Source organism: Heterodontus francisci, chromosome 18, assembly GCF_036365525.1.
Source record: "Heterodontus francisci isolate sHetFra1 chromosome 18, sHetFra1.hap1, whole genome shotgun sequence".
Classification (NCBI taxonomy): Eukaryota; Metazoa; Chordata; class Chondrichthyes; order Heterodontiformes; family Heterodontidae; genus Heterodontus; species Heterodontus francisci.
The window spans coordinates 23,932,187-23,945,005 of NC_090388.1; the positions used below are offsets into that span (position 1 = coordinate 23,932,187).

The following is a 12,819-nucleotide window of genomic DNA, read 5'->3' on the forward strand; positions in this document are numbered from 1 at the left end:
GAGGTGTCCCAGAGTCAAATAGTCAGATGCCACTTGAAGTCTCCCCAGGCAAGTTTGATAAACAGTCTGTGATGGATGGTTGTTCAAGGCAATTTGTCTGCAGCAGGCATCACACAGATATTTCAGCAACAGGTTGCAGCAACAGATCTACTTAAATTTTAAAGTAACAGTCTAACAGTAGAAACTTTCTTGAGATTTCAGGATCTTCCAAAAAACACAAATGGCAACAGGACTCACTGGGGCAGAGATTTTTCAGACTGAAGACAATAAGAATTTTGATACCTTCAACAATTCAGGCTTCCTCTCAGCAAAGGAGCCTTTCTCCACAGAGAGCAGCAACTCCTCTTTCTCTGGGTCTTTTCTCTCTCCAGGGATCTATTCCTTTTTGCAGGCAGAACACAGCCCCAACTCAAATATAAGATTCCTTTTTTACAAGACAAGTCTTCTTCACAGGGAGAGTTTTTTTCTGGTCTGCAAATCCAGATCTCCAACAGCAACAGGCTTCTAGCTGCTCACAGCTTCCTGGTCTCTTTCACACTGCAGAACTGAAACTCAAAGCTTTCCACAGTGACTAAGTCACAGGACAGTCGCAAAATCTTCCTGTTGCTTGGATACAAGTTTACAGCCTGCATACTTCAAACACCAATTCAACAGTCACTGTTCACAGAAAGTCCCTTTTCTCAGTCTTAAAGGCACACAGACCTCTTAGTTTAAATAAAACCTCTTGTGACAATGGGTATGATTTAATTGCCATTGCAGAGATGTGGTTACAGGGTGACCAAGACTGGGAACTGAATATTCAAGGATATTCGTCATTTAGGAAGGATAGGCATAAAGGAAAAGGAGGTGGAGTAGCACTCTTAATAAGGGACAAGATCAGTACATTAGTGAGAAAGTATCTTAGATCGAAGGGTGTAGAATCAATTTGGGTGGAGCTTAGAAAAAGCAAGGGGCAGCAAACATTGGTGGGAGTTGTTTATAGGCCACCAAACAGTAAATGTTGGCAACAGTATAAATTAGGAAATTAGAGGTGCATGTAATATTGGTAATACAGTAATAACGGGCAAATTTAATTAACATATAGACTGGGTAAACCTAATTAGCACTAATGCTGTGGAGGATGAATTCCTGGTGTGGGTACGAGATGGGTTTCTGGAGGAGTACACTGAAGAATCAACTAGGGATTGGGCTATTTTAGATTTAGTATTATGTAATTAGAAAAGGGCTAATTAATAACCTTGCTGTAAAAGAGCCTTTGGGAAATAGTGACCATAATATGATAGATTTTTACATAAACTTTGAAAGTGATATAGTTCATTCTGAAACTAGGGTCTCAAATCCGAACAAAGGAAACCATGAAGGTATGAGGGGCAAGTTGGCTATGGTGGATTAAAGGCCTGCTACCCGACCCGAACCTGACGGGACCCGACGACATGTGTCGGGTAGGATCGGGTCCCACTTCCGGGTCCGGCATTCAGGCGGATTTATGGTGGATAGGGAAAATACATATAAAGATTTGACAGTAGACAGGCAATAGCTAGTATTTAAAGAAGTATTACATGGTGTACATCAAACATACATTCCTCTAAGACACAAAAACCCCAACAGGAATGATGGCTAACAAAAGAAATTAAGGGTTGCATTGGATCAAAGGAAGTGGCTTATAAGGTTGCTAGAAAAAGTGGTAAGCCCGAGGATTGGGAGCAACTTAGAATCCAACAAAAGATGACCAAGAAACTGACAAAGAAAGGGAAAAGAGAATATGAATGCAAGCTAGCGAGAAACATAAAGGTGGACAGTAAAACCTTCTTTAGGTATGTGAAAATGAAAAGATTAGCAAGGACAAATGTGGGTCCGTTACAGGCAGAGACAGGAGAATTTATGATGGAGAATAGGGAAATGGCAGAGAAATTAAACAATTACTTTGTATCTGTTTTCACGGAGGAAGATATAGAAAGTCTCCCAGAAATACTAGGGAACTGAAGGAATTGTGAAAATGAGGAACTGAAAGAAATTAGTATTAATAAAGAGGTGGTACTCAACAAATTAACTGGATTTAAGGTTGATAAATCTCCTGGACCAGATGAGTTCCATCCCAGAGTGTTGAAGGAGGTGGCTATAGAGATAGTAGATGCATTGGTGCTTATCTTTCAAAATTCTATAAATTCTGGAAAGGGTCCTGCAGACTGGAAAGTAGCAAATGTAACCCTACTATTTAAGAAAGGAGTGAGAGAGAAAACAGGGAACTACCTGTTAGTTAGACGTCCATAGTAGGAAAAATGTTAGAATCTATTATAAAGGATGTGATAACGAGACACTTAGAAAATAATATGATTGGGCAGAGTCAACACATGGATTTATGAAAGAGAAATCATGTTTGACCAACCTGTTGCAGTTTTTTGAAGATGTTACTTGTAGATAAAGGAGAACCAGTGGATGTGGTGTATTTGGATTTTCATAAGTCTTTTGATAAAGTCCCACACAGGAGTTTACTAAACAAAATTAGAGCACATGGGATTGGGTAATGTACTGGTATTCATTGAGAATTGTTTAACAGACAGAAAACAGAGAGTTGGAATAAATGGGTAATTCTCAGGCTGGCAGGGTGTTACTAGCGGGGTACTGCAAGGATCAATGCTGGGGCCACAGCTGTTCACAATCGATAGAAATGATTTGGACATGGGGACTGAATGTATTTTTTCCAAATTTTCTGATGACACAAAACAAGGTGGGAATGTAAGTTGTGAGGAGGATGCAAGGACGCTTCAAGCGGACTTGGACAGGCTAAGCGAATGGGCAAGAAGATGGAATATAATGTAAGTATGAAGTTATCCACTTTGGTAGTAAAAAACAGAAGGACAGAGTATTTCTTAAATGGTGAGAGATTGGGAAGTGTTGATGTCCAAAGGGACCTGGGTGTCCTTGTTCATGAGTCACTAAAAGCTAGCATGCAAGCAATTAAGAAGCAAATGGTATGTTGGCCTTCATTGCAAGGGGTTTTGAGTACAGGAGTAAAGATGTCTTGCTGCAATTATATAGTTGGTGAGACTGCACCTGGAGTATTTTGTACAGTTTTGGTCTCCATATATAAGGAAGGATATACTTGCCATTGAGGGAGTGCAATGGAGTTTCACCAGACTAATCCCTGGGATAGCAGAATTGTTTTATGAGGAGAGATTGCAGAAACTGGGCCTTTATTCTCTAGAGTTTTGAAGAATGAGAGGTGATCGCATTGAAAGTTACAAAATTCTTACAGGCATGACAGGGTGGTTGTAGTTAGGATGTTTCTCCTGGCTGATGAGTCCGGAACCAGGGGGCACAGTCTCAGAATAAAAGGCAGGCCATTTAAGACTGAGATGAGGAGGAATTTCTTCACTCAGAGGGTGGTGAATCTTTGGAATTCTCTACCCTAGGGGGCTTTGGAAGCTCAATTATTGAGCATGTTCAGGGCAGAAATCAATAGATATCTGGATACTAATGACGGGATATGGGATCGCGCAGGAAAGCAGCATTGAGGTGGGTGATGAGCCATGATCTAATTGAAGGCGGAGCAGCCTCGATGAGCTGAATGGCCTACTCCTGTTCGTACGTTCCTATGTTTTCATCAATTCACGAATAGTTTAGGGATTGCACTCTGGTGAGACTTAACCAGTGTGCCCTCTGGAGAAGCATAGAGTCACTGACAAGTTCTGGATTTCTGCACTAAGTGCATCTGCCGTCTCCAGAAGTTACTGTAAGTTTCAGTGAAGTATTGACGGAATGAAAGCTGGTGCCTTCGCCATCATTACCACGGCAAAACGCGGGCCATAGTGACGACAGTTCGTAAGTACTTCATGAGCTGTAAAGCTCTTTGGAAATCTCCTTGGGCCCTGAAGGGATGGCAAATCTTCTTTCATGTAACTTCTAATTTCATTGCTCCGCTGGGCCTGAGGAGGGCGCTCAATCAGCACCCACCCAATCAGTTCAAGCTTCCTGATTGGTCAGAAATTGGTTGGCGGAAGTTTTTCGGCGCCTCTTCCGGGAACCGTAGTCGTTTTGTGGGCGGAGCCTGGTTCGGGACTAGGTGGTGGGGTGTGATCTTGGCGATGTGTAGGGGAAGGTTGGACCTGCTGCCTCTTTAAATATCTTGCACAGTGGGAGCAGTTTGTTCGCAAACAGTGAGAGGTGGATCCTGGAGGAAAATGGTAATAATGTTTCCCCAAACTGCGACCAGCAGAGGTATTGTGAGCGCAGGCTGAACCGGCACCGGGCTTTACTGAATTAGACCCAATCCCAGCTGTAAACATCATTTTAAACAAAGCTTTAACTCCAGTTCAGCAGAGGATCAGGCTGGTCGTGCAGCCTGTTGTCTAGAGCATTAATTCCCGTAGAAATATTGCAAGCTGCCTTTTCTTTTTCCTCTCCTTTAGGTTCGGTTGTGAACGTACGGATCATTCATCGGCACTCTTCACACAAAGAATTAGTAAACATGATGGGAAATATTATTATTCTCAGTTTCATCGTGGGCATTTCGTTGTCATTTTGGATTGTGTCCATAACTGCCAGCATTTATTATGGTAAGTGGATCGTTTTGTGTGTGTTGGCACACAAGTAAGTCACTTTTGTGATATGGATTACCCATAAAATGCGTTTGTTGTTGAGCATTTAAAACTGTTTAATAACCCCTAAAATTTGCCGTGGGATTCGAGAGCCAATTTACATTGATACCTCCAACCATACATTCAGTTCTTGGTTTTCAATACCTATGATATTCTGATGCCATGGTGAAAATGTAGACCAAAACTCCGATTTAGAGCCCCCTGGACGTCAAGGGGCTTTAAGGTAAGGAAAAAGGTGGGGGGGGGGGGAGAAAAGGTAGCTTATGACAGATACCGAGGGGTGAATACCGCAGAAAACCTAGACGTGGATAAAACGTGTAGGGGTGAAATTGAAACTAAAGAGAGGGCATAAAAATTATTGGCAAGTAAAATCAAGGAAAACCTTTTGGGGACTGTAAGGGTAACCTGTGTGTGAAGGCAAAGGACTTTGGTATGGTTCGAAATGAATACCTTGCATCTGTTTTCAGAGAGGGACAATAGCGACATTGCAATTGGGGAGGAGCAGTATAAAATATTTAGATGAAATTAACATAGCGAGAGAGAAAATATTAATGGGTTTAACATCTTTGGAAGTGAATAAATCCCCAAGCCTGGATGAAATGTATCCTAGGCTGTTAAGGAAAGCAAGATCAGAAATAGCAGAAGCTCTGACCATCACTGCCGATCCTCTCTGGCTACATGGGTAGTGCCAGAGGACTGGAGGACGGGTAACATTTTACAATTTTTAAAATGGGAGAAAGGGATAGACTGAATAATTACAGGCCAGTTAGCCTAACCTCGGTGGTGGGAAAATTATTGGGTTAAAAATTCTGAAGGACAGGATAATTCTTCATTTAGGAAGACACGGATTAATCAAAGGCAGTCAGCACAGATTTGTTAAGGGAAGGTAGTGTCTGATTAGCATGATTGAATGTTTTGAGGAGTTAACAAGGAGCGTTGATGAGGGTGGTACATTTGATGTAATCTATATAGATTTTAGCAAGGTTCTTTATAAGGTCCTACATGGCATACTGGTCACGAAACTAAAAGCCCTTGGGATCCAATGCAAAGTGGCAAGTTGGATCCAAAATTGGCTCAGGGGCAGGAAGCAAAGGGTAATGGTCAATGGATGTTTTTGTGACTGGAAGGTGTTTCCAATGGGGTTCTGCAGGGCTCAGAACTAGGTCCCTTGTTTTTTTGTGGTATATCAATGATTTGGACTTGAATGTTGGGGATATGATTTAAAACAGTTTGCAGAAGATAGAATAATTGGCTGTGTGGTTGATGAGGAAAGCTGTAGACTGCAGGAAGATATGAATGGACTCGTCACGTGGGCAGAACAGTGGCAAATGGAGTTCAGTTCATAGTGTGTGGTAATGCATTTGTGCAAAGCTAACAAGGCAAGGATACACATAATAAATGCTAAGATACTGAAGTGTAGAGGAACAGAGGGACTTTGGAGTGCATGCCCTGAAGGTGGTTGAGCAGGTACATAAGATAGTTGCGAAGGTATACAGGTTACCTGCCTTTATTAGTCAAGGCGTAGAGTATAAGAGCTGGAAGGTTATGTTGGACCTGTACAAAGCACTAGTTAGGCCACAGCTGGAGTACTATGTGCAGTTCTGGTGACCACACTATAGGAAAGATGTGTCTGCACTAGAGAGGGTTCAGAGGAGATTTACGAGGATGTTGCTTGGACTGCAGAGTTTGAGGAAAGATTGGATGGTCTGGGGTTGTTTTCTTTGGTACAGAGGAGGCTGAGGGGAGACTTAATTGAAGTGTATAAAATTGAGGAGGTCTGGATGAGAGTGGATAGTAAGGCCCTAGATTTAAGTTAAGAGGTTTAGAGGGGGTTTGAGGAGAAATCTTTTACCCAGCAGGTGGTGGAGATCTGGACTTCACTGCCTGAAACCCTCATAACATTTAAAAAGTATTTGGATATGCACTTGGAGTTTGTAAACTACAAGGCTACAGACCAAGAGCTGGCTTAGGCTGAAAGCTACCTGTTGGCTGAAGCAGAGATGACGGGCTGAATGGCCTCCCTCCTGCTGTAAATTTCTCTGCTATGATCATGCAGACGGTGTTTACACGGCAGTTGAGAATCTACAATTGATTGTCCAGTTCTTGTCATGCCATAGCAATGCTATATTCAGCTTGTAAAAGCACTCTCTTTTCATTAAAGGTAACTTGCATAATGTGTACTTCATGAAAAGAAAGATATATTATAAAAAATGTTGCCTTATAGGAACAATCTAGAGTGATTAATTACATTATAAAAAGTGTTACTAGGTTTCAGTAGAGCATAATGTTTGGTTAAGTTGGATTTTCACACTCTTCAGCTGAATGGGAAATAGTAAGCAGTATCATTATTAAATGTTCTTTTTAACTTTAGATGTGAATGGAGGGAGCATTTTGTATCATGTAACACCAAGATGTAGTCAATCATACACTAAGCTTGCTGACCACATTGCGATCATATCTGCATTTAATACTTGTTTTTAATTGTGTAACAAAATATACTTGAAATAAAGATTTACATAATTAAGCTAGTTTGTCATTCCTGTGTTCAAGTTAAAACATTCAAAATATAAAAGATGTTTATTACTGGTAAGTCAGACTTTTGGGCTGCCTATTTTGATTCTCCTTTTTATTGTAATATTTTATACATCAATTTTTACCCATAAACTACAGTTTTTAGTTCTTTATCTGCAGAATTCATTTTCTGTTTTGCATCTAGTGTGCTATTATCACTTTTATTAATTTAGCAGCAAACAAAAATACAAGGAGGGTCTTGTCAGCTAGGAATTGCTTTATGAATAATGAGGCTTTGATGCTGTGTAGCCTACTTTTGATGGCAGGATGTTGGTAATGTATGCCTGGAAGCAGAAGTATTGAAAGAAAGAAATATTTAAAGAAAGAAAAGTCTCCCTTTCTGCATCTTTTGCTTTCTTTGTCTCTGTCGTTTGTCTTCAATTATGTTTTTCCCATTTTCGTCCATAGGTAAATACTCTCCTTTAATTTTACATGACTTTTTCTGTGATTAGAGTTGCTAAGACAATTTTGCTCTTGGCAATGTATATAATGTCCACAAATACTTCACTTTGTGTGATTCCTCAATATCGATACATAGCATGGCAACCTGTCACTTTACTTACCATCTCCATCTTGAACATCACACATCATGTATTGTGATTGTTGTGATGTCATAATGAAAGTGGGCTATTGGATAGTGAGAAGTACAACTTCTGGCAATAATAATTTTTAGAAAATGATTGAAAGCAGTTGTCTTGCCATCCTGATAAATATAATTATAATGTGGTGATTGAATTTTATACAGAATAATATACCTTTATAATGTAACACTTGTTGAAAACATAATCCTGAGTAAAATGAATGAAACTAATCCTGATTCATGGCTTGATCATTATACATCACGTATCTCATGAGGCAGACAGTGACAAGATATTTGGTATTACTTTTATTACAGTTTACTTTTTCTTTCCATAGGTACTTTACGACCTGTGTCACCGTGGCGATGGCTGTTTTCTGTGTTTGTTCCACTAATTATTACTTCGCATGCCCTAAAGAAGAAAAGTCTTGATCGTAGTGGGGCTATTGGAGGTAAAGTTCTAAACTTAAAATATAAAAATTGGTAAATTAGTTATGTTTTCCCTTCCTACAATATTGCCACTAGTTGTTTCCTGTTATGCCATCTAATATACAGAGTGGTATTAAGCTGCATTAAGTAACCTGGTACAGTTTACAGGATTGTCTGGATTAGGACAGTGTAATTTGGTTCCCAGCATTGTTGATATTCTTACTTGGTCTTCCACAGTGTTCACCAGTGACATTGACCTTATCCACAGAAACATAAAAGGAGGCCACTCCGCTCATAGTGTCTGGAATAGTTTTGTTAGTGGAAGCTTCAATATACTTCCATTGAGTTTATGCCTCTGTACCTTTTTCCATTGCCACACATTTTTGCACATTAATTTATATTTAAAGAGAGAAATTTGCAGGGTTATGGGGGGAAAAAACAACAACTTGTATTTATATAGCACCTTTAATGTAATAAAACGTTCCAAGGCACTTCACAGGAGCATTCTAAAACAAAATATGACACCAAGCTACATGAGATAAAAGCAAAATACTGCAGATGCTGGAAATCTGAAATAAAAACAAGAAATGCTGGAAATACTCAGCAGGTCTGGCAGCATCTGTGGAGAGAGAAGCAGAGTTAACGTTTCAGGTCAGTGACCCCATATCAGAGTTATGATGAAGGGCCACTGACCTGAAACATTAACTCTACATAAGGAGATATTGGGTCAGATGACCAAAAACTTAGTCAAAGAGGTAGGTTTTAAGGAGTGTCTTAAAGGAGGAAAGTGAGGTAGAGAGACAGAAGTGTAGGGGGGAAATACCAGAGCTTAGGTGTTGCCACTAATGGTGGAGAGATTAAAATTGGGTATGCTCAAGAAGCTAGAATTTGAGAAGCACAGATATCTCAGATGGTTGTGGGACTGGAGGAGATGGGGAGGGCTGAGGCTATGGAGGGATTTGAAAAAGAGGATGACAATTTTAAAATTTGTATGTTGCTTGACTAGGACCCAGAGTAACTGAACAAACACATGCGTGATAGGTGAACAGGGCTTGCTGGGAGTTAAGACACAGGCAGCAGAGCTCTGGATGACCTCCAGTTTACAGAGGGTAGAATATGGGAGACCAGCCAGGAGTGCATTGAGTATTCAAGTCTAGAGCTAACAAAGGCATGAATGAGGGTTTCAGCAGCAGATGAGCTGAGATGGGGGGGGAACGTCAGGTGATGTTATGAAGGTGGAAATAGGCAATCTTAATGGTGCGAATATGCAGCTGGAAGCTCATCCTGGGTACAAATATGGCAACAAGATTGCAAACAGATGGTCTAGTCAGATTGTTGACAAGGAGAGGGATAGAATCAGTAGATAGAAAACAGAGTTTGGAGCAGGAACCGAAAACAATAGCTTTAGTATTCCCAATATTTAATTGGAAGAAATTCGACTCTGGGACACCTCACCAATCTGAAAATATCCTAGCAGACTGTGACAACTAATTATTTTTATTATTCCTAAGAAACCGTTGCAATTTAAAACAACCTTTTAAAAACCAGTTAACTGTTGGTTTTTGAATGTATGTGTGTGCATGAGGGTTAGGAGAATAAGAAGTTATAAAATCTTTTCATACGTATAGATTTCTCATTGTTTAAAACTTGGTTTATTACTCAATAGTTAATTTTGTTGTTTAAAGAAACCTGGTTTGGCATGCTTTATTCTGGAGGATCAATAAAGTGTTTAATTTGGCTATCTTCTGGCAGGTGGGAAACTTTACTAATATGTTGTGGCCTGTGGAGTAGTGAGACTGAATTAACAGTGCATTACTCCCGCCTTGGTTGTAACACCTGTCAATAAACCAACTTCCTACCTATGCTGCTACGTTACCATTTTTATCATCCATCTTCTGCTTCTGAGTAAGGAGGACAGAATGGGAGAGGGAGTAATTAAGTTTGTGGAACATAAGAACTGGGAGCAGGAGTAGGCAATTCAGCCCCTCGAGCCTGCTCCGCCATTCAATACAATCATGGCTAATCTCATCTTGGCCTCAACTCCACTTTCTTGCCCGTTCTCCATGACCCTTCAACCCATTTCTAATTAAAAATCTGTCTATCTCCTCAAATTTACCCAATGACCTGGCATCCACCACACTCTGGGGTAGAGAATTCCACAGATTCACGACCCTTTTGAGAGTAGTAATTTCTCCTCATCTCCGTTTTAAATCTGCTACCCCTTATCCTAAAACTATGATCTCACGTTCTAGATTGCCCCACAGGAGGAAACATCCTCTCTGTCTATTTTGTCAATCCCCTCAATCATCTTAAATACCTCAATTAGATCTCCTCTCATTCTTCTAAACTCCAGAGAGTAAAGGCCTAAACTGCTCAATCTCTCATCATAAGACAAGCCCCCCATCTCTAGAATCAATCTAGTGAACCCCCTCTGAACTGCCTCCAATGCAACTACATCCTTTCTCAAGTAAGGGGACCAAAACTGCACGCAATACTTTAGGTGCGGTCTCACCAATGCAGCAACACTTCCCTACTTTTATACTCTATTCCTTTAGCAATAAATGCCAAAATTCCATTTGCCTTCCTTATTACCTACTGTACCTGCAAACTAGTTTTCTGTGATTCATGCACAAGGACACCTAGATCCCTCTGCACCGCAGCACTCTGAAGTTTCTCTCAATTTAGATAATTTGCCTCTCTATTCTTCTGACCAAAATGGATAACCTCACACTTATCCACGAAAATCCATCTGCCAAATTTTGGCCTATTTATCTAATCTATCCATATCCATTTGTAGATTTCTTATTTCTTTATTGCAACCTACTGTCCCACCTATTTTAGTGTCATCTGCAAATTTGGCTATAATACCTTCTATCTCTACATCCAAGTCATTTATATAGGTTGTAAAGAGTTGGGGCCTGAGGACCGAACCCTGTGGCACCCCACCAGTTACATCTTGCCAACCAGAAAAAGACCTATTTATCCTGACTCTCTTTTCTGTTGGTTAGCAAATCCTCTATCCAAGCCAATAAATTGCCCCTAACCCCATGTGAACTTACCTTGTGTATTAACCTTTTGTGCGGCACCTTACCAAATGCCTTCAGGAAGTCCAGATAAGCTACATCTACAGGATCCCCATTATCCACTTTGCTTGTTACAGCTTTGAAGAACTCTAGCAAATTTGTCAAACACGATTTACCCTTCATAAAACGATGCTGACTTTGATGGATTGCGTTTTGACTTTCGAAATGTCCTGTTATTACTTCCTTAATAATGGATTCTAACAATTTCCCAACAACAGATGTTAAACTAACTGGTCTATAGTTTCCCACTTTCTGCCTCCCTCCATTTTTGAATAACATTAGCTTTTTTCCAATCCACTGGAACCTTTCCCGTATCCAGAGAATTTTGGAATATTCTAACCAATGGATCCACTATCTCCGCTGCCACTTCATTTAAGACCCTAGGATGTAGGCCATCAGGCCCTGGGGACTTGTCTGCCTTCAATCCCCATAGTTTTCTCAGTACTTTTTCCCTAGTGATGATTGCTCTAAGTTCCTCTCTTTCTATAACTTCTGCATTACCTGGTACTATTGGGATGGTACTTGTGTCCTCCACCGTGAAAACTGAAGCAAAATATTGATTTAGTGTCTCTGCCTTTTCTGTGTTCCCTTCTATTAACTCCCCAGTCTCATCCTCCAACAGACCAACATTCACTTTAGCTACTCTCTCTCTTCCCTTTTATATACTTATAGAAGATTTTGCTGTCCGTTTTTATATTTTGTGCTAGTTTTCTTCCATAATTTACCTTCGCTCTTTTTATTACTTTTTTAGTCACCCTTTGTTGATCTTCAAAAGTTTCCCAATCTTCCAGCCTGCCACTGGCCTTTGCAATATGGTATGCCTTAGTTTTTGTCTTTATGTTATCCTTAACTTCCTTGCTTAGCCATGGATGTTTTTTTTCCCCATCCTAGAATCTTTCTTCCTCTCTGGAATATATTTTAGGTGGCATAAATTGAATATCTCCTTAAACATTTGCCATTGCTCGTCAACTGTCCTACCTTTTAGTCTTCCTGCCCAGTCCACTCGGGCCAAATCTATCCTCATGCCTATAGAATTACCTTTGTTTAACTCCAAATGCTCGTGTGCAACTCCAGCTTCTCGCCCTCAAACTGAATTTGAAATTCTAGCATGCTATAATCACTTTTTCCTAGAGGATCCTTAACAATGAGATCATTTATTAATCCCACCTCATTACACAAGACCAAATCTAAAATAGCCTGCTGCCTGGTTGGTTCCACAACATATTGCTCCAAAAAACAATCTCTAATACGTTCAATGAACTCTCCTTCGAGGCTAAAATGGATAGATAGTAATATTTGAGTTTTTGATGAGAACCAATGCAGAATCTTTAAAAGATATCTAAAATATTTGTGTTATTTATGTATTTGTAAGTACAAGTTTTTATTTTATTTTTAAATACAGCTTTGCTTTAAGGTTCTGTAAATAACAATTTCTCACAAACTAAAGTCAATAATGTGGTTTATTAACCATTCCCATAAATACAGTTGTTTATGACAAATGTATTTAGGAGTGAAATTGTACGTAAGTCTTAACTTTATACCATCGCTTTATACACAGTAA

General features: G+C 39.9%; 1 protein-coding gene across 3 annotated transcripts in view; it reads left to right on the plus strand.

Moving 5' to 3' along the window:
* Positions 1-12,819, plus strand: part of tmem19 (transmembrane protein 19) — a 57,979-nt gene that overhangs the window by 17,667 nt on the left and 27,493 nt on the right. The window contains exons 1-3 of one of the 3 annotated variants that reach the window (XM_068050428.1): positions 4,046-4,218; positions 4,410-4,556; positions 8,085-8,198. In XM_068050428.1, coding sequence (XP_067906529.1) covers positions 4,182-4,218; positions 4,410-4,556; positions 8,085-8,198 — 298 coding nt within the window. In that variant the 5' untranslated portion in view covers positions 4,046-4,181. Of the gene's footprint in view, positions 1-4,045; positions 4,219-4,409; positions 4,557-8,084; positions 8,199-12,819 lie in introns of those variants that run through there. The other 2 variants (XM_068050429.1, XM_068050427.1) reach the window with 2 other exon arrangements.